The 21,272-nt window shown below is 37.1% G+C and overlaps 1 protein-coding gene across 1 annotated transcript in view; it reads right to left on the bottom strand.

The window, feature by feature from the left end:
* Positions 1-21,272, bottom strand: part of GALNT13 (polypeptide N-acetylgalactosaminyltransferase 13) — a 628,841-nt gene that overhangs the window by 8,954 nt on the left and 598,615 nt on the right. Inside the window, exon 12 of the mRNA XM_010840017.1 lies at positions 4,838-4,972. Coding sequence (XP_010838319.1) covers positions 4,838-4,972 — 135 coding nt within the window. The remainder of the gene's footprint in view (positions 1-4,837; positions 4,973-21,272) is intronic.

The following is a 21,272-nucleotide window of genomic DNA, read 5'->3' as shown; positions in this document are numbered from 1 at the left end:
GATTTCATGGCTGCAGTCACCATCTTCAGTGATTTTGGAGACCAGAAAAATAAAGTCTGACACTGTTTCCACTGTTTCCCCATCTATTTGCCATGAAGTGATGGGACAAGATGCCATGATCTTCATTTTCTGAATGTTGAGCTTTAAGCCAACTTTTTCACTCTCCTCTTTCACTTTCATCAGGAGGCTTTTTAGTTCCTCTTCACTTTCTGCCATAAGGGTGGTGTCATCTGCATATCTGAGGGTATTGATATTTCTCCCGGCAATCTTGATTCCAGCTTGGGCTTCTTCCAGCCCAGCATTTCTCATGATGTACTCTGCATAGAAGTTAAATAAGCAGGGTGACAATATACAGCCTTGACATACTCCTTTTCCTATTTAAAAACAATCTGTTGTTCCATGTCCAGTTCTACCTGTTGCTTCCTGCCCTGCATACAGGTTTCTCAAGAGGCAGGTCCAGTGGTCTGGTATTCCCATCTCTTTCACAATTTTCCACAGTTTATTGTGATCCACACAGTGAAAGGCTTTGGCATAGTCAATAAAGCAGATGTTTTTCTGGAACTCTCATGCTTTTTTGATGATCCAGCGGATGTTGGCAATTTGATCTCTGGTTCCATTGCCTTTTCTAAAACCACCTTGAACATCTGGAATTCATGGTTCACATATTGCTCAAGCCTGGCTTGGAGAATTTTGAGCGTTACTTTACTAGCATGTGAGATGAGTGCAATTGTGCAGTAGTTTGAGCATTTTTTGGCATTGCCTTTCTTTGGGATTGGAATGAAAACTGACCTTTTCCAGTCCTATGGCCACTGCTAAGTTTTCCAAATTTGCTGGCATATTGAGTGCAGCATTTTCACAGCATCATCTTTCAGGATTTGAAATAGCTCAACTGGATTTCCATCACCGCCACCAGCTTTGTTTGTAGTGATGCTTTTTAAGGCCCACTTGACTTCACATTCCAGGATATCTGGCCCTAGGTGAGTGTGAGTGATCACACCATCGTGATTTTCTGGGTCATGAAGATCTTTCTTGTACAGTTCTTTTGTGTATTCTTGCCACCTCTTCTTAATATCTTCTGCTTCTGTTAGGTCCATACCATTTCTGTCCTTTATTTAGCCCATCTTTGTATGAAATGTTCCCTTGTTCTAGTCTTTCCCATTCTATTGTTTTCCTCTATTTCTTTGCATTGATAGCTGAGGAAGGCTTTCTTATCTCTTCCTTGCTATTCTTTGGACCTCTGGTTTCAAATGGGTATATGTTTCCTTTTTTCCTTTGCTTTTTGCTTTTCTTCTTTTCACAGCTATTTGTAAGGCCTCCTCAGACAGCCATTTTGCTTTTTTTGCATTTCTTTTTCTTGGGGATGATCTTTATTCCTGTCTCCTGTACAATGTCACGAACCTCCGTCAATAGTTCATCAGGCACTCTATCAGATCTAGTCCCTTAAATCTATTTCTCACTTCCACTGTATAATCATAGGGGATTTGATTTATGTCATACCTGAATGGTCTAGTGGTTTTTCCTCACTTTCTTCAATTTAAGTCTGAATTTGGCAATAAGGAGTTCATGATCTGAGCCACAGTCAACTCCCAGTCTTGTTTTTGCTGACTGTATAGAGCATCTCCATCTTTTGCTGCAAAGAATATAATCATTCTGATTTTGGTGTTGACCATCTGGTGATGTCCATGTGTAGAGTCTTCTCTTGTGCTGTTGGAAGAGGGTATTTGGTATGACCAGTGCATTCTCTTGGCAGAAGTCTATTAGCCTTTGCCCTGCTTCATTCCATACTCCAAGGCCAAATTTGCCTGTTACTCCAGGTGTTTCTTAACTTCCTACTTTTGCACTCCAGTCCCCTATAATGAAATGGATATCTCTTTGGGGTGTTAGTTCTAGAAGGTCTTGGGGGTCTTCATAGAACCATTCAACTTCAGCTTCTTCAGCATTACTGGTTGAGGCATAGGCTTGGATTACTGTGATATTGAATGGTTTGCCTTGGAAACAAAGAGAGATCAGTCTGTCGTTCTTGAGATTGCATCCAAGTACTGCATTTTGGACTCTCTTGTTGACCATGTTGGCTATTCCATTTCTTCTAAGGGATTCCTGCCCACAGTAGTAGATATAATGGTCATCTGATTTAAATTCACCCATTCCAGTCCATTTTGGTTCCCTGATACCTAGAATGTCTATGTTCACTCTTGCCATCTCCTGTTTGACCACTTCCAATTTGCCTTGACTCATGGACCTGCCATTCCAGGTTCCTATGCAATATTGGTCTTTATAGCATCGGACCTTGCTTCTTTCACCAGTCCCATTCACAGCTGGGTGTTGTTTGTGCTTTGGCTCCATCCCTTCATTCTTTCTGGAGTTATTTCTCCACTGATTTCCAGTAGCATATTGGGCACTGACCGACCTGGGGTATTCATCTTTCAGTGTCCTATCTTTCTGCCTTTTCATACTGTTCATGGGGTTCTCTAGGCAAGAATACTGAAGTGGTTTGCCATTCCCTTCTCCAGTGGACCACATTGTTTGTATAATTATTCTATTTTCATGTGTCTCCTCTACATTATGTTTTCTACATTTTTTAATTTGGCAAAAGAATTTGTATTATTTAAAATTTTACAGTTAGAGAAGTTGAACATCATAATTTTGAAAACTAACAGTAAATTAAGCTATGAATATAATTATTAAGATGAGTGAATTACATTTCACAATACTTATGGCATATTATAAGCTTTATCATGTGTGTTTCATATTACAGTGCTCTAAAAATACTACAGTAGAATAACTACTAGGTATTCAAAATAGTAAATTTCTAAGAAAACTATGTCTTAGCTGAAGCTACCTAATTTTTTTTAACCTTTCCTTCAAAATCCCTAAATGCCTCAATAATCTTGCTACTGGCTGATAAATATATAAACAAGTATGCTGCTGCTGCTGCTAAGTCGCTTCAGTCGTGTCTGACTCTGTGCAACCCCAGAGACGGCAGCCACCAGGCCCCGCCGTCCCTGGGATTCTCCAGGCAAGAACACTGGAGTGGGTTGCCATTTCCTCCTCCAATGCATGAAAGTGGAAAGTGAAAGTGAAGTCGCTCAGTCATGTCTGACTCTTAGCGACCCATGGACTGCAGCCCACCAGGCTCCTCCGCCCATGGGTTTTTCCAGGCAAGAGTACTGGAGTGGGGTGCCATTGCCTTCTCCGATAAACAAGTATACACAATTGTAAACAATAGTTATTTTAAATATGAAGGAATTTGAATTATGACTTTAGAAGCCTTGTTACTCAAAAATTATAGAAAGTTTAAAGATTTAATGTGGTATTGTGAAATTCTATACTCATTCATCTCACAAAAAATATATATATTCATTTCCCCCTTAATATATGCTAGAAGTTGGTTTTTTAGCACAAACCCCATAAAATCCTAGTTTCCTAGTAAAAACTAAGGAACAACAAAAGCTTTTATTTTAAAACTTGCGGCATTTCTCCTTTATTTGTACTTTTAATCTGTATTTTTTCTTGTTGAAGAGGTTAGAGGCTCAGGGTCCAGAATTATCCACGTCCATTATTGGAGTACATACCATCAATCCCCACCCAATCTTGAAGGTTGGTGATGGATGGTAACAGTTGAAGAGAAAAACTTGGTGGTCAGACAGAGAAGATGATTAACATATTAGGAAGACAAAAGAATCCAAGTGGAACACACTGGTGAAATATAAGAAGAATTCAAGGTGTCTGTCTTTAATAACGTTCCAGAAGAAAAATATTTGATGTGTAAGGAGCTTGATAATTTTGTATAAATTTTAGAGCCTAATATCAAATCTACATAACTAGTTTCAAATCACATCAGAATTCATTGTTTTCCTGATATTCCACTTAAGAAACTACAACATCTTACAAATTAAATTGTCATTCAAAAAGTGTTTAAAAAGAAGACCTTGTTAAAATATCAACAATACCAACAATCTGTAGTTTGCTTTTTAAAATGTTACTCCTGCAGAGCAGTACAGGCTTGCATAGAACACTGCATTTGTGAAATTCATTCACCTCTCTTGTATTATTTATCTTGTAAGAATAAAATTTACTTATCTTTAAATAAGTCACCAACCATTTAATGATGTGGGAAATGTAGCAGAGGTAACCAGTTAATTTTGCTAAGCAAAGAGAACTGAAGGAAATGCAGCTGTTTCCATTCCAGCTTCCTTATGCAGAGGAAAATATTTCTTTTTTATTAGCTCCATCTGATGGTTGATCTGGTTTTTACACACTGCCTGGCTATAAATTCCCAACAGTAATTTTATTGTTTTCTGTCCCTCTCTTCTATTATGAAAATGTGCTATCTTGTAAATTGCTCCTTAGCTGAGAATGTACATAATTTATTGAATTCTGCAAATATTTACTAATATAAAGAATATTCATGCTAATCTTGTAGCTTTTTTCTTTTTCCTTTAAGTTGAGAAGCATAAATATCACAGATTACATTAGTGTAAAAGCTAACATTTGAAAATATTATTGATATTGTCCTGTATGCACATCTTCGTAGAGGACACGCAAACCTCTTAGAGGGGCATGGCCCATCCATTACCTAATTTATGTTGAGCATGTTTGTGGTGATAACAAATTTTAAGCACATAAAAATGGCTATTTTCCTCATTCATATTTTATACTAATGGCGTAGTTCTGTAAAAACCTGTTTGTGTGATATACCATCCTAATGTTTTCAGCTGTGAACATGAGTGCTTGAAAGTGCAGTTCTTTCAATGCCGAGAAAGTTAGCTTGAAGGATCACTATTTGAAATACATGACTGAGTCTAGCATTAAATAAGAAGTTAAGAAAATACTGTACCTCAGCATCATACTCCCATAACTGATTTCCTCTCATATGGTGGCATTTTAACATGATTACAGGTCCATTGAGTCTAGAAACATCTAAGCACAAGTCATCGGTTCGGATTTCTTTGTCAGCAGTATAAGAAAATACCTGCAAATATAAAAGGCAGCTAATAAAATAATACCTCTTTTAAAAAATGTTGCAGTATAGCAAGATTTATCTGTGGAAGCTTTCATATCATATAAACTTGTGTTTTCAAATGATCTCTGCTATGTGATCTTGAGAAAGCTAGTTCATCTCTCTGTGTTCTTTTCCTCAAATACAAAATAGGTACCATGTCATGTGTTTTTTAAGGTTTTTATGAACTCTCAGTTTAACAAACTAAATTATTGTTATTTTTGTAATTCTGACTTGTTTTATTTTTTCCCTTTTATTTTTGTAAAATTGAATAGTTGATTTACAATGTTGTGTTAGTTTCAGGTGTACAGCACAGTGGTGTGTGTGTGTGTGTATTCTTTCCCATTATAGGTTATGACATATTGAGTATTATTCCCTAGTAGGTCTGTCTTGATTATCTCTTTTGTATATAGTAGTGTATATGTTAACCCAGACTCCTAATTTATCCCTCTTTCCCACCCCATCTCTTTCGTCTTTGTTAACAGAAGTTTGTTTTCTATGTCTGTGAGTCTGTTTTTGTTTTGGTCATTTGTATCATGTTTTAGATTCCACGTTATAAGTGATGTATGTTAATTGTTTGTCTGGCTTCCTTTGTGGCTCAGCTGGTAAGAATCTGCCTGCAATGCAGGAGACCTGGATTTGATTCCTGTGTTGGGAAGATCCCCTGGAGGAAGGAAAGGCTACTCACTCCTGTATTCTAGCCTGGAGAATCCCATGGACTGTGTATAGTCCATGGGGTCACAAAGAGTCAGACACGACCGAGCGACTTTCATTTTTGTCTGACTTACTTCACTTAGTATGATGATCTCTGGGTCCATTCATGTTGCTGCAGATGACATTATTTCATTCTTTTTTTATGACCGAGTAATATTCCCCTGTATATATTCATATACTGCATCCTCTTTATCCATTCCTCTGTCAGTGGACATTTAGGCTGCTTCCAAGTCTTGGCTGTTGTAAATAGTGCTGCAGTGAACATTGGGGTGCATGTATCTTTTCCAGTAGAGTTTTCATCTTTTCTGGATATGTGTCCAGGAGTGGGACTGCTGGATCATGTGATAGCTCTACTATTAGGTTTTAAAGGAGCTTCCATACTGTTCTCCATAGTGGTAGTATCCATTTACATTCCCATCAGCAGTGTATGAGGGTTCCTTTTTCTCCACCGTCTGTCCAGCACGCACTTTTCAAAAACTTTTCAAGTTTTTGATGATGGCCATTCTGACTAGTGTAAGATGATATACCTCATTGTAGTTTTGATTTGCATTTGTCTCATGATTATGCATCTTTGCATGTGCCCTTTCGGAGAAGGCAATGGCACCCCACTCCAGTACTCTTGCCTGGAAAATCCCATGGATGGAGGAGCCTGGTAGGCTGCAGTCCATGGGGTCGCTAAGAGTCGGACACGACTGAGTGACTTCTTTCACTTTTCACTTTCATGCATTGGAGAAGGACGTGGCAACCTACTCCAGCGTTCTTGTCTGGAGAATCCCAGGGACGGGGGAGCCTGGTGGGCTGCCGTCTATGGGGTGGCACAGAGGCAGACACGACTGAAGCGACTTAGCAGTAGCAGCATGTGCCCTTTGGCCATGTGAACGTCTTCTTTGGAGAAATATCTATTTAGATCTTCTACCCATTTTTTGATTGGACTGTTTCTTTTTTTGATATTGAGCTATAAGAACTGTTTACATATTTTAGGAATTAATCTCTTGTTGGTCTCATCATATGCAAATATTTTCTCCCATCCTGTAGGTTGTCTTTTTGTTTTATGATTTCCTTTGATGTGCAAAAGTTTTTTAAGTTTAACTAGGTCCCATTTGTTTATGGATTCAAAAAGGTATTGCTGTGATTTATGTGCTCTGCCTATGTTTTCCTCTAAAGTTTTATAGTACCCAGTTTTAACATTTCCGTGTTTAATCCATTTTGAGTTTAATTTTGTGTGTGGTGTTAGATAATGTTAACTATACCTTATTATTTGTTTGCATTTGTTTTCCTGCACTGTATTTGCCTTATAAAGCTTATACAACAGGCTCAATAAAGTTTGTAAACTACATGGAGCTCCATAAAGGGCAGTCCTTGTTCCCACTACCATATGACCAATTCCCGAAGTCTAGAGACAATGATGTTTTTTCATCAATTTCCTTTCCATAACGCAAGTACATCACATATATGTATGTGTTTAGTCACCAAGTCGTGTCCAACTCTACGTGACCCCATGGACTTCATGTCACATACATTTCCCTGTATATCACATACATTTTATTAAGTATTGTCAGTGGATTTCTGAAGGTTGTAGAATTAGCTCTAGAGATTTCTGTAAAGGCAGGGTCTGTGTTTATGTTTTTAATGTGGTTTTGGCTGGGCTTGACTATAATTCTCAAAATATCTAAGAAATGTCAAGGCAGATGGTAGACTCATTGTTAACTAATTGAAAATGATATTATAATAATGTATATTATTCCTAGTGTGAACTATTATAACATTGATTATTAAAGTTTCATGAGGGTTATTAAGTACATAATTATAAAAGTTTTCTTCTGTTATGATAAGCATGCTTCAGTATTCTGTGGGTATTTATTTATTTATTTTGCAAAGAGGGAGTATGAGGAGAAAGTTCATTTCAAGGTCTTTTCATTTCCCAAAGCAATGTGATGAAATCTAAGGAAGTCAACTCTTATAAACTGAGTCCTAGTCTGTAAATTGACTAAGTTAGTCTTGAAATGGTTACCTCTACAGAACTACTACTCAGGGCTTCTAGGAAAGTCACAAGTACTGATAAGAGAAAGATGTAAAGTCAGTGATGGAATCCAAGTACCCTATTAAATAAGCCAACATCTTAAAAGGAAAATTTTCACAAAGGTTATACATTCTGTTTAACAATATAAAAACTTGGGCCATATATACAGTTCATTTACTTGAACAATATAAGTTATATTATAGATTTTTGTGTGTTAAATTCAGAAAAAAATTTCCTGTCTTTGAAATGTCATGTATATGTGTATACTTTTTAAAGTTTATCCTTTTCATGGGAAAATAAGCAACTAAAAGAACAAATGAAACACACATGGGAGAAGTATTTTCCCAAATATGATTAGTATTTTTACTATAGTTACAAACATATTAAATAAATGAGTCTGGTAGTAGACATTTCTAGAGGGTAATTTCTAGAGAAATATCTTTTGCCCACTACAGGATTATTTCAATGCAAAGGGTAATTTTCCACTTTGAAGCTGCTTTATTTTAGTTGTATACAGATGGTAATGTAAATGGAAACACCAAGCATCCATATTCACCATGAATTTTGCATAATGAGCATAATCACAGCCTGAGGAACAATTCTCCTTGGGTCTCTCATGATAGTTTGGAAATTTTATTGAAAGTTCTAGAGAGAAATCTGCAAAACTCTCTTTGTTCCTCAATTCTAATTTTGATTCATTTCGGTCAGTTAATAGATATGTAATTTACATCACAATTAAGAAATATATCTATAGAATACTATCTGACCCTGTATAATAAATTTATCTTTCTTTGGATTTGCAATTGAAAAAAAAATAATTAACTGATGCATGTACAAGCCACTGCAATTGCTGGGAAACACTGCAAGTTAGAAACAGCAAGCAGTGATTCTCCCTTGAAGGTTTCTGAAAGAATATGCCCCTTCTGACACCTTGATTTCAGATTCCCAGCCTCGAACACTGTGAGTCAATGAATTTTTGTTGTTTAAGCCATCTAAGTTTGTGATGGTTTGCTATAGCAGTTTGAGGAAACTGATACACTTCCTAATTCCTAATGCTGGTGGAAGTCTTTAAAAGTAATGTGATTAGTTTTCCAAATCGTCATTGCGAATTTTGGGTATGAAGGTTAGACTTTAGGTTTCACATCTATTGTATCTTGATTTCTAGGCTTAAAATTGTAATATCCAGTTATACTTTCAAAAAGCATGAGCGTATTTTCATAATCATTTTTCTACTTAAATATTATCTTTGTAAAATGGTTCTTTACTGTGACTAGATGATTTTCTTGCTTTTATGTATACTTTATTGAGATTAGATTAATTTCTGTCTTTGAATTGATGCACTCAAATGAGTTTAGAAATAACTCCCAACATATAAAAGATGATAGCAAAGTCCATTCTCAGTTCCTTTTAATCTTAATATTTTTCCAGAAAAGGTAAACTTTTTCATTATATCACACATGCATGCAGTTTGTTTTGGATTGTTCTTTTTGGAAAGTATGATCAAAGGCATTTTATGATTCATCAAATATCTAAAATTATAACAACATGTAAACATTTTTTTAAGGATTGTGTAATAATTGCCTAAAATAGTCTACAGTAAATTAGTTTTAGTTCAAACAATGGAAAGAATGTCTATATATATATATATTTTTTTTAATTATATCTTGCCTAAAACCCTAATATTGTATAGCTACTTCCTACAAACAACTCATTTTTTTATCCCTTTGAAAGACTGTAAATAGTATAAGTAGCCTTTCACAAAACGTTGTGGAACAGTCCAAGTTGCAAACCAAGGACACTGTGTTCTGTGTTACTGGGACCTGGACCACTTCTTTGGCAAGAGATTTGGGGACTAAACGCCCTCTGCTGGCTTTATCTTGGGATAGGGTTTCTTTCCCTTAATCCTTAAAGAAACATTTGGCCAAAAAATATGTGTTTATCAAAAGGCTCACATGTGTATTTGATTCAGATTTATTAAATATATTGGTTGTTATTTTCCTAGATTTAGTTTTGAATTTATAAAATACTTTTCCAGATGAGTTCCTCAGGACAACATTTACTGTAAAAGTTCACAGTTTAAAGACACTCTGTCACAATATGGTAACTGCTTCACTTTCTATATGAAGAAACTGAGGTCCAATAAGGAGCTTCCCTGGTAGCTCAGCTGGTAAAGAATCCATCTGCAATGCAGGAGATCATGGCTCGATTCCTGGGTCAGGAAGATCACCTGGAGAAAGCATAGGCTACCGATTCCTGTATTCTTGGACTTCCCTGGTGGCTCAGTCAGTAAAGAATCTGCCTGCAGTGCAGAAGACCTAAGTTTGATCCTTGGGTTTGGAAGATCCCCTGGAGGAGGGCATGGCAACCGACTCCAGTATTCTTGCCTGGAGAATCCCCATGGACAGAGGAGCCTGGCAGGCTACAGTTCATGGGGTCGCAAAGAGTTGAACACAACTGAGTGACTGAACACACACACACACACACACACACACACGAAGTCAATAAAGTTACAGGGTTTGCACAATTTGCCAAAGCTTCTTAGTGACAGAGGTCTCTCTGGACCCCAGGCTTATTGCTGCTATTCTTTTACTTGACTGTATTGCCCTTTACATACCAATTTTAGAGCTTTGGGGCCTCTGGGAATCTATTTAGGTATTTGAAATACAGACAATTCAAGGAATCTGTTAACAGCCATCCAGAAGGGCAAATTATAAGAAAGTAAACATAGTTTTTTCCCCGCCTCATTCTGTAAAAATGTAGCTCAGGAAATAACAAAAGGAAATTGTTTAGCAATAAAAATTTGACATTTAACAATGTGTGTGTGTTTTTTGATGTGATCCATTTTAAAGTCTTTATTGAATTTGCTGCATTATTGGTTCTGTTGTTTTATGTTTTTTTTTTTTTTTTTGGCTGTGAGGCATGTGGGATCTTAGCTTGCCAACCAGGATCGAATCACATCCCCTGCAGTGTAAGGCAAAGCGCTGGACTACCCGGGAAGTCCCTAGCAGTGTGGTTTATTTTTTAACATGTTCTCTCTTAATGTATGTCACATCTTCCTGATCCTAGCATGGAGAATGCATGGGTGGAATTGAATTTATCAATGGAGATGCCAAGCAAAGAGGCTTTTGCTTTTAGATGAAAGATTTTTTCTGTCTTAATTTCAGACTCTATTTATAGCCTGTTAGCTCAGTGATTTGTGCAGAGGAGGTTAAGGAGATGTAGGTAGCTCCTAGCTGCGTACTCTTATCTTACATGCCTACATGATATCTATGGTCTTTTACAGTTTTAATGCTCTAAAAGACTGCTGTTAAAAACATGAGCTGGGTGTGTATCTCAAGTTCGGTATTACCAGTCTCTCCTCAATATCACTTCTGAAGGCTTAACTCTTTCCTTTTTGACTTCAATATAACTGTATATAACAATTTGGTAGTTGCTTATTTGTGCTCAGCAAGTCACCTCATTCTTGCATTCTTGACCTGGTATATGCTGATTGTATTATTAGACTATCCATTCCACTTTTCCAGGAAAAGACCACCCCCTTAAAATCTTAGTACATTCTTCACTTTCTTAATATAGCAGGACAGCATAACACCGTGGTCTTTAGAAAATGACAAAGACCTGAGTCTGACCTTCCTCCATATTCTTCAAGAAAATTAGACATACCAAGGGAATATTTCATGCAAAGATGGACACAGTAAAGGACAGAGACAGTATGAACTGAACAGAGGCAGATGATACTAAGAAGAGGTGGCAAGAATGGACAGAAGAATTATACAAAAAAATATCTTAATGACCCAGATAACTAAAATGGTGTGGTCACTCATGTAGAGCTAGACATCCAGGAGTGCAAAGTCAAGTGGATTTAGAAAGCATTACTACAGACAAAGCTAGTGGAGGTGAGGGAATTCCAGCTGAGCTATTTCAGACCCTAAAAGATGGTGCTATTAAAGTGCTGCACTCAGTGTACCAGCAAATTTGCAAAACTCAGCAGTGGCCACAGGACTAGAAAAGGTCAGTTTTCATTCCAGTGCAAAGAAGGGCAATGCCAAAGAATGTTCAAACTACCGCACAGTTGTACTCATTTCACATGCCAGAAAAATAATGCTCAAAATCCTTCAAGCTACATATCAACAGTATGTGAACCAAAAACTTTCAGATTTATAAGATGGATTTAGATAAGGCAGAGGAACCAGAGATTAAATTGCCAGCATCCGTTGGGTCATAGAAAAAGCAAGAGAATTACCGAAAAATACCTACATCTGTTTCACTGACTACTCTATTGACTTTGAGTGGATCACAACAAACTGTGGAAAATTCTTCAAGAGATGGGAATACCAGACCACCTTAGCTGCCTCCTGAGAAACCTGTATGCTGGCCAAGAAGCAACAGTTAGAACCGGACATGGAACAACAGACTGGTTCCAAATTGAGAAAGGAGTACATCAAGGCTGTATATTGTCAACTGGCTTATTTAACTTACATGCAGTGTACATCATGCAAAATGCTGAGCTGGATGAATCACAAACTGGATTCAAGATTGCCGGGAGAAGTATCAATAACCTCAGATATGCAGATGACACCACCCTTATGGCAGAAAGTGAAGAGGAACTTTTCACATCAAGTGAAAGAGTCTCTTGATGAAGGTGAAAGAGGAGAGTGATAAATCTGGCTCAAAACTCAACATTCAAAAAACTTAGATCATGGCATCTGGTCCCATCACTTTATGGCAAATAGATGAGGAAAATATGGAAACAGTGACAGACTTTATTTTCTTGGGCTTCAAAATCACTGTGGATGGTGACTGCAGCCATGAAATTAAAAAAATGCTTGCTCCTTGGAAGAAGAGCTATGACAAACTAGACAGCATATTAAAAAGCAGAAACATTGTTGCTTTGCTGACAAAGGCCCATAGAGGCAAAGCTATGGTCTTTCCAGTAGTCACAAATGTGAGTTGGACCATTAAGAAACCTGAGCACTGAAGAATTGATGCTTTTGAATTGTGGTGTTGGAGAAGACTCTTGAGAATCCCTTGGACTGCAAGATCAAATCAGTCAGTCCTAGAGAAATCAACCCTGAATATTTATTGGAAGGACCAATGCTGAAGCTGAAGCTCCAACACTTTGGCCACCTGATGCGAAGAACTGACTCATCAGCAAAGACCCTGATGCTGGGAAAGATTGAAGGCAAGAGGAGAAGGGGACGACAGAGTACAAGATGGTTGGATGGCACCATCAACTAAATGGACATGATTTTGAGCAAACTCCAGGATATGGTGAACAGCAGGGAGGCTTGGTGTTCTGCAGACCATGGGGTAGCAAAGAATTGGACAGGACTGAGCAGCTGAACAACAACAACAAAGAATTACTGTGAAACTTTGACAAAATCTTAGCTTCCTTATCTGGAAAAAGGGATAAAAAAGGGATATTTCTTGGGCTTTTTCAAAGGTTGAGTGCAGTAATTCATCTAAACTCTAAATACAGTACTAAATCCAGGTGATATCTCAGTATTAGTTATTATCTGTGCAAAATCCAGGCATATTATTTACATTTGATTACATTTGTCTCATCTTTATTTTTTAAACCTTGCTTTCCCAATAGTAATGCTAGAGATATATTTTGTATACCTGTGGAAACAATTCTAAGAGAAGAGTATGTGTCCAGTAATTACTTGCTGAATAAATGAAAGCAGTTTGTCTTTAGAGTTCTCTAGTCCACTCTGTGGAAAACAGAGCAAGAGATTAAGGTAATATAATAAGCAGAATGCACTAATACAATAAGAAAATGTGACTGATGTTTCTGTTTTCTTTCTACTTCATAGTTTCCTGGTGTTAAAGTTTATGTATGTTTAATACTTTACTCTGCCTTGAAGGCTTTTAAAGGACATCTACAATCAGGATTCTATACTCAAATATTATCCAAATATATACTCATATTCTATTATTGTAATATTGAATATAAATTGCAAATTTAAGCCTAAGAGGAATCCTTCCAAAAGATACAATAGATAATAGTTGAAGTGCAGAGACTGTGTTCTATGTGATTATGGTAGATTCTTGTCCCATGGTATACATGCCCTGTATAACACCCTTTATATATTTACCTTTATAACACTGACTTAAATGTCAGTGACACTGTGTTTATGATAAGAAAGTCACTTCATAATTACATTAGACTTTGTCTTTGCAGTCTGACAAAGATGAGATCTCAGACCTCTAACTTCAAGGAACTGAAATCTGCCAGTTATCAGGAATGTTGGAAGAGGAACTGGAGCCTTCAGTAAGATCACTGCTCTGGCCAACACCTTTAGTTCAGTCCTGTGAGGCTCTCAGCAGAGAACCCAGCCATGCTGCACCTGAATTTCTGTCCTGTGGCACTGTGAGGTAATACTTTTGTGTTGTTGTAATCCACTTAATTTGTAGTAATTTGTTATGCAACAGTAGAATATGAAGAGAGTGACCATCAAGGTAAAGGAAATACATGAAAAAACTAAATTCCTATCACCATGAGGAACACTTTTCTCCTGTGCTATGTCTGTATTATTTATTCATTCAGTAATTAATCCATCTATTTATTCAACTAATACTTTTGAGAATGTTAAAGGTTTCAGGCTTTATCCGAATTATACAGGCTCTTCATGAAACTTTGAATTTGATACACAGACATACAAGTGAGAGCCAAGATTTCTTTAAGAGTTTCCTTCACTCTTCCTACCTACTTGAGCTCTGTTCTTGGTTTTTTCATTGTATTTTCTGTAACAAATTAGCTGTGTGAATTCTTGGATGGGATTATCTTCAGTTATGGGCTGCTGCTGCTGCTAAGTCACTTCAGTCGTGTCCGACTCTGTGCGACCCCATAGACGTCTGGCAGCCCACCAGGCTCCCCTGTCCCTGGGATTCTCCAGGCAAGAACACTGGAGTGGGTTGCCATTTCCTTCTCCAGTGCATGAAAGTGGAAAGTGAAAGTGAAGTCGCTCAGTCATGTCCGACTCTCAGCGACCCCATGGACTGCAGCCTACCAGGCTCCTCCATCCATGGGATTTTCCAGGCAAGAGTACTGGAGTGGCTTAATACATACTTCGCCTTTGTGAGGGCTTCCCTGATAGCTCAGATGGTGAAAGAATCCACCCGCAATGCAGGAGACCCCAGTTTGATTCCTGGGTTGGGAAGATCTGCTGGAGAAGGGATAGGCTACCCAGTCCAGTATTCTTGGGGTTCCCTTGTGGCTCAGCTGGTAAAGAATCTGCCTGCAATGTGGGAGACCTGGGTTCGATCCATGGGTTGGAAAGATCCTCTGGAGAAGGGAAAGGCTATCCACTCCAGTACTCTGGCCTAGAGAATTCCATGGACTGTTTAGTCCATGGGGTCACAAAGAGTCGGACACAACTGAGCAACTTTCACTTCACTTTGCCTTTATGACTGTATCACTAGTTGGAATGGTGAAGCATCAAGATAACTAGTCTTTAAGGTTCTTACTCATTTATGCCTGTGAATGTAAATAAACATAGCAGCAATAATGTCATTCACATGACACACACACATATGTATATATAGATTATATATTCATTTTAGTATTTGTTTTATTAGCCCCAAATTAATGATAAGGGATTTTGTGATATCATCTATGAATACATTTTTACTGATATTTAATATAATTTCAAGGCCTTTTCACATACATTATGTTACTTAGATACTTGCTGTAACTCTGGTATGTGGCACATAATTAGAGAAAAATTATTAAGTATATTAAAATGTCTCAAAAGGCAAATTGTAATATCCTTAAGATAGCACAAAGATAGTTTTATTGGGTATCTGCTATAACTGCTTCTTAAAACTACCTTTAGTTTAAATTAGACATAATTAAAAAAAAAATTCACCTTCATATTATTACTAAAACATTTGCACTGAATCAAATAATACTGAATTTTTCTAGGTGATTTTAAGCTTAAAGAAATCCTACTTATGACAGTTCATCATTGCTACCAACTAAGATCAGTTCGGCTAAATTAAGATGTAGTTTGGCTTCCTCCAGAAGCTGATGTTGAACAAGGATTCAAGTGCAAGTAATTTACTACGTAGATGATCCCAAGAAATATGGATTGGAATGCAGGGAAGGCATAGCAGCCAATAAAGGGTACATTACAAATTATTTACACTATAGGTAGCTGGAACTTAATCCTGTTGGGAAACTCTGGCAACCAGATAAAACAAGCCTCAGATTCAGTTCCCTGGAAGAGTGAAGAAGCTGAGATAATTATACCACCTGCCCTCCACTTTTGCCTGAGGTGTACTTCCAGGGAGTAGAGTTGATTAATTCCCCAGGTGTGACAAGGTGGGCAGAGCAGCCTCTGGCAGAGAAAACTATCAGGCAAGGGGACAGATTCTGGCCTTTTGAATGTCAGCCTAGAAGCAGGTGGAAGGAGAGAAAGCAGACATTTCAGGATAACCTGCCATGTATGTGGCAAGACAGCAGTCATATTAAATATTAGGATATTAAGTATGATATGGGCTTCTACCTGGCGCACTGGTAAAGAATCTGCCTTCCAGTGCGGAAGACGCAGACTCAATCACTGGTCAGGAAGATCCTGTGGAGTAGGAAATGGCAACCCACTCCAGTATTTTTGCCTGGAAAATTCCATGAACAGAGGAGCCTGGTGGGCTACAGTCCATGGGATAGCAAAGAGTCTGACATGACTGAGCGACTAAGCATAAAGACACATAAATATGATACAGCACATATTATAAATTATGTTTCTTTAATAACTTTTCAGGGTTAGTATTATAATTTTACTTTTTCAAATAAGGAATATGAGGTTTGAAAAGGTTAGGTAAATTCCAAGTCATTCATTTTGCAAGTGGGAGAATGTGTCTTTGAACTGTGGTCTGTCAGACCTCATATATCCCATGTTCTTTCCACATAGTTAATATTTTGCTTCTGGGATATTTTAAAAATTAAACTCCAATCTTTATTCAGCTTTCACAGGGTTTTCCTTAAAGTTCCCATATGATCCTATGCTCGCTTTTTCAGCACCCAATCCAGGATACCACATTACACGTTGCCATCATATCTCCTTAGCCAGCTCTGACGGCTGCTGAGACTTTAACCTATTTGATGACTGACAGTTATGAGGAGCACTAGTTAGCTATTTTGTGGAGTGCACCTCAGTTTGGGTTTGTCTAATGTTCACCTCATGATTTGAGTGGGGTTATAGGTTTTTTGGGGAAGATCACAAAAGTGAAATGCCATTCTCCTCAGATTTTATCAAGGGTTCTTGGTATTAACATGACTCACAGCATAGAACCTTGAATACTAACCCAAGATAGCATTTGGCAGGTTTCTCCACTGGAAAGTCAGTACCAAGCCCTTCTGTATTCTACTCTTTAAAAGCAAGTCATTAAGCACAATGCACACACAACTGGGGAGGAGAGATAAATCCCATATTCTAGAGCAGGGATTGTCTCCATAAACTATTTGGAACTCTTTATAGGAGACCTTAGAGATCAATATTAACATGTCTCTAAAAACCTCAGTCTAAAACCAGGGCCATGTCTTTAAATTAGATTTATATGTAATGCATTAAGATTCTTATAGTAAAAAATATATCCAGCTTATAGGCTCCTTGTTTCACTCACTGAATGAACAGAAGATCTCTGTAGTGGTAAATTGTAATATGATAAGTTCCACCACTTAGAAATGGCACTTGGTGTCATCAGCATGTAAGATGTGAATTGAACATTGGTCCTTGTGACCTCCAGATACCACTTTAATCTTTCTTTGGTGTTACAACAGCCAGGCAATGCACCTCTGAATTGGCAGGCTGCTCTGTTTTTGGAGGAGGCAGAGGGAAGTGTCTTTCAAACAATTTCTGCATAGCTCAGCCAGATAATGGAGAAGGCAATGGCATCCCACTCCAGTACTCTTGCCTGGAAAATCCCATGGACCGAGGAGCCTGGTGGGCTGCAGTCCATGGGGTCGCTAAGAGTCAGACACGACTGCGCAACTTCACTTTCACTTTTCACTTTCATGCATTGGAGAAGGAAATGGCAACCCACTCCAGTGTTCTTGCCTGGAGAATCCCAAGGACAGGGGAGCCTGGTGGGCTGCCATCTATGGGGTCGCACAGAGTCGGACACGACTGAAGCGACTTAGCAGCAGCAGCAGCAGCCAGATAAACACATTTTACTTCTTTTAAATAGTAATTAAAAAAAACAACTCAAAATCTATTTAGAAAGTTAGCAACTAGAGAGAGAGTAGAAATATATCTGGTAGGTTTTCATTAGAAGACTAGGATTCTTTACTAGAAATTGGAGTAGACTCTAGGTTGTTTCCATGGTAACCTACCAAAGCCTTTTATCCTTTAATGAAAAGGTATCATTTCTCTGCATACCACATGTAGCTTCCTGCTCAGTATTGGATCAAGTCCTTTTACAACAGAATAAAATAAATGAACTGACAAAAAGTTCTACAGTGTGGCTCTGCTTGTGGTGAAATTATTCTTGGTACTAAATAACAAGAAAAAAAGCCCTTTTCATTTTGGCCACATTCACCATGCCATTTTTAATAACAAAAGTACATGTGCAAGTATTTCATGAGGTTGTATTAGAAATAGGTTACAAGCTATCCTTTGGCAACCTTTGCAGTCTGAAACATTATTGCTCTTTTTGTCCCCTAGAGGCAAAATTTCCTTGCTTGACATTTACATTCTCTTAGGAGCTTAGCTCTACTACTTATAAAGCTTAATTTTCCACTCTGCCTTGTCCAGGCCTTCGACTCCATTAAGGCCAGTATCCTTGCTGTCCTTGCACACACTCCATTTTCTGTGCTCCCTGACAGCTTTGTGAAGCCTTTTAGACTCACCCCTGTCCTTATCAGATCTTTTTTTCTCTGAATGCCTTCTGTATAACAGTACAAATCTTCTTTGTTTCAAGAATCATTTTTTTGTATTCCCATTGGTATTGAGGGTTGGGATTCTGTGCCTATTTACTTATTTATATTTAATCTCATTGAAAAGTGGAAGTAGATTTAAACAGAATTTTACATACATATATATACACACACATATTAATATATATAGAGAGATAAGAGACAACAGTCCACCTACATAAAAATATAAATATAATTTAAAAGGGGATGACAGAGGATGAGATGGCTGGATGGCATCACCGACTCGATGGACGTGAGTTTGAGTGAACTCTGGGAGTTGGTGATGGACAGGGAGGCCTGGTGTGCTGCGATTCATGGGGTCGCAAAGAGACATGACTGAGTGACTGAACTGAACTGAATGACTTAGATAAATTCAAACAGCTAGTAAGTGTCAGAACTCAAATTTATCTCATTCCAGAGCTCATGTTCTTATCACAATCCAAATAAAGCTGAAATAGCTAAAATAACAAAAAAAAAATAAAAATAAAAATACAGATACCACATTTTTTCTAAAAAAGTTTAAAGTCCAGCTTCTGCTTTGAAAGTACAGGTGGCACTGCCAAACAGAGGACAATTATTACCTAGTTATATATTGAATAGCTATTGTTATGAAGCCTTGATGTAGTCACATTATTTTCCATCGATTCTCGAACATTTTCTTGTAAATCAGATTAAACAAAGAAACCAAATACAGTATAACTACATAGTATTTTAATTGGTGTAATTGTTACCTCTTTAACAGTTTATTTTTCTCTCTTTTATTAGACTGCATTCCTCAGATTTTACTACTATGAAAAAGCACAAATTTCAGATGCTTTTAACAATGAAAGTTCTTGCTCAAGTTCCATCCTGCATGCGTGCATGCTAAATTGCTTCAGTCATGTCTGACTCTGTGTGACCCTAGGGACTGTAGCCTGCCAGTCTCCTCTGTCCATGGAATTCTCCAGGCAAGAATACTGGAGTGGGTTGCCATGTTCTCCTCCTGGGGATATTCCCAACCCAAGGATTGAACCCAAGTCTCAAATCTCCTGCATTGGCAGGCAAGTTCTTTACCACTAGCACCACCTGGGAATCCTCATGAAGAGCTTAAATAATACTAATAACTAAACCAACTTGTACTGATGATATATACTTCAATTTAGTGTAGGATGCAGTTCATCCTAGAAAAATAAAGAAAATTATTTCATGCAAAGGTATACTTCCATAGATGTAAAACCAATAGTTTCTAAAGATGAGATTAGATTGTTAACTAGGAGAAATACCTATTAAAAATTAGAAATATTTGTTCTTCATAATTTATACAGAAAAGTGATGACAATGCCATGATACCTCAGATGTAACTGCTTTTTATTTAAACAAAGAATATATATTGGGACCATTATATTATTTAGGCCAATAGTTAGTGCCATTAAAATGTGGAAGATATTTTGTTGCTATCCTGTCACTATTGTTATATCTGCATTTCTAACAACAAGGCAAAATATATATGGGATATATAGTTAATCATGAACAAATGAAATATTTAAAACATTTTCTTTTCAGCCCTATAAGTTTATAAGCTTGCATTTGATTAGCCTCTTTGAGTTGTATGCAATAAAATCTTATATATGATGACTTCTTTTAAAAATTCATGAATATTCAGCAAAAAATGCCTTTAAATATTGGTGAGTATTAAGCAAAGAATGCCTTAAAAATCTTGGTGCTATTATACTTGATAATATATTACTGGATATTTTATTTGACTTGCACATTTGTCTACTTTTTTCCCTTTTCCTGAACTTTCTCTTCCTTGCATTGATTAGTCAGATATTTGAACATAAATTTCTCATCCAGTTTTATGTTATCTAAGCTTACTTGTGTTATCTTTTCTTTCCCCAAAAAACAAGTTTTCATATTTGAAAGAAAAAAAATAACCCTGGGAATACCCTTACCCATTACTTTGTTCAAATACTGTAAGATTTTATTAACTAGGATATAATTGGGAAATACAGTAAGATAAAGAATGTCTTAGGTATAAGAAAGCAAATAATCTTGAGTATAGATTCTTCTGGTGAGTATGAAACTGGCCAACACTGTTAATTTAGAAACTACAGACATTATTTACCTTACTTAGAAACTAATAAAGTGGCCTTTTCTACTAGAGTAAGCCAAGATAAAATTATTTTAGCTATTACAGATTACTTCAAGTGGTAATTTAAAATAATTACTTTTGTCTTCAGTAAAATTTATGCATGTACACTCTTTGAGGGAGAAGAGGGGATCATTCAAAGAACCTTAATATTCTTCATATATAGTAGATTCATGCATTTAATCCATTACATTTTTTAATAAACAAACTAAAATTTTGGCAGGAAAATGACTTGAACAAGAAAATTCAGGTTAATGATTAAGACAAGGGTGCTAAATCAAGAATGGGAGAAAATAATAGCAAATGAAGCAACTGACAAACAACTAATCTCAAAAATATACAAGCAACTCCTACAGCTCAACTCCAGAAAAATAAATGACCCAATCAAAAAATGGGCCAAAGAACTAAATAGACATTTCTCCAAAGAAGACATACAGATGGCTAACAAACACATGAAAAGATGCTCAACATCACTCATTATCAGAGAAATGCA

This window comes from Bison bison, unplaced genomic scaffold (genome assembly GCF_000754665.1).
Source record: "Bison bison bison isolate TAMUID 2011002044 unplaced genomic scaffold, Bison_UMD1.0 scf7180017864139, whole genome shotgun sequence".
In the NCBI taxonomy this organism is placed as follows: Eukaryota; Metazoa; Chordata; class Mammalia; order Artiodactyla; family Bovidae; genus Bison; species Bison bison.
This window is presented reverse-complemented; position numbering and strand designations above follow the sequence as displayed.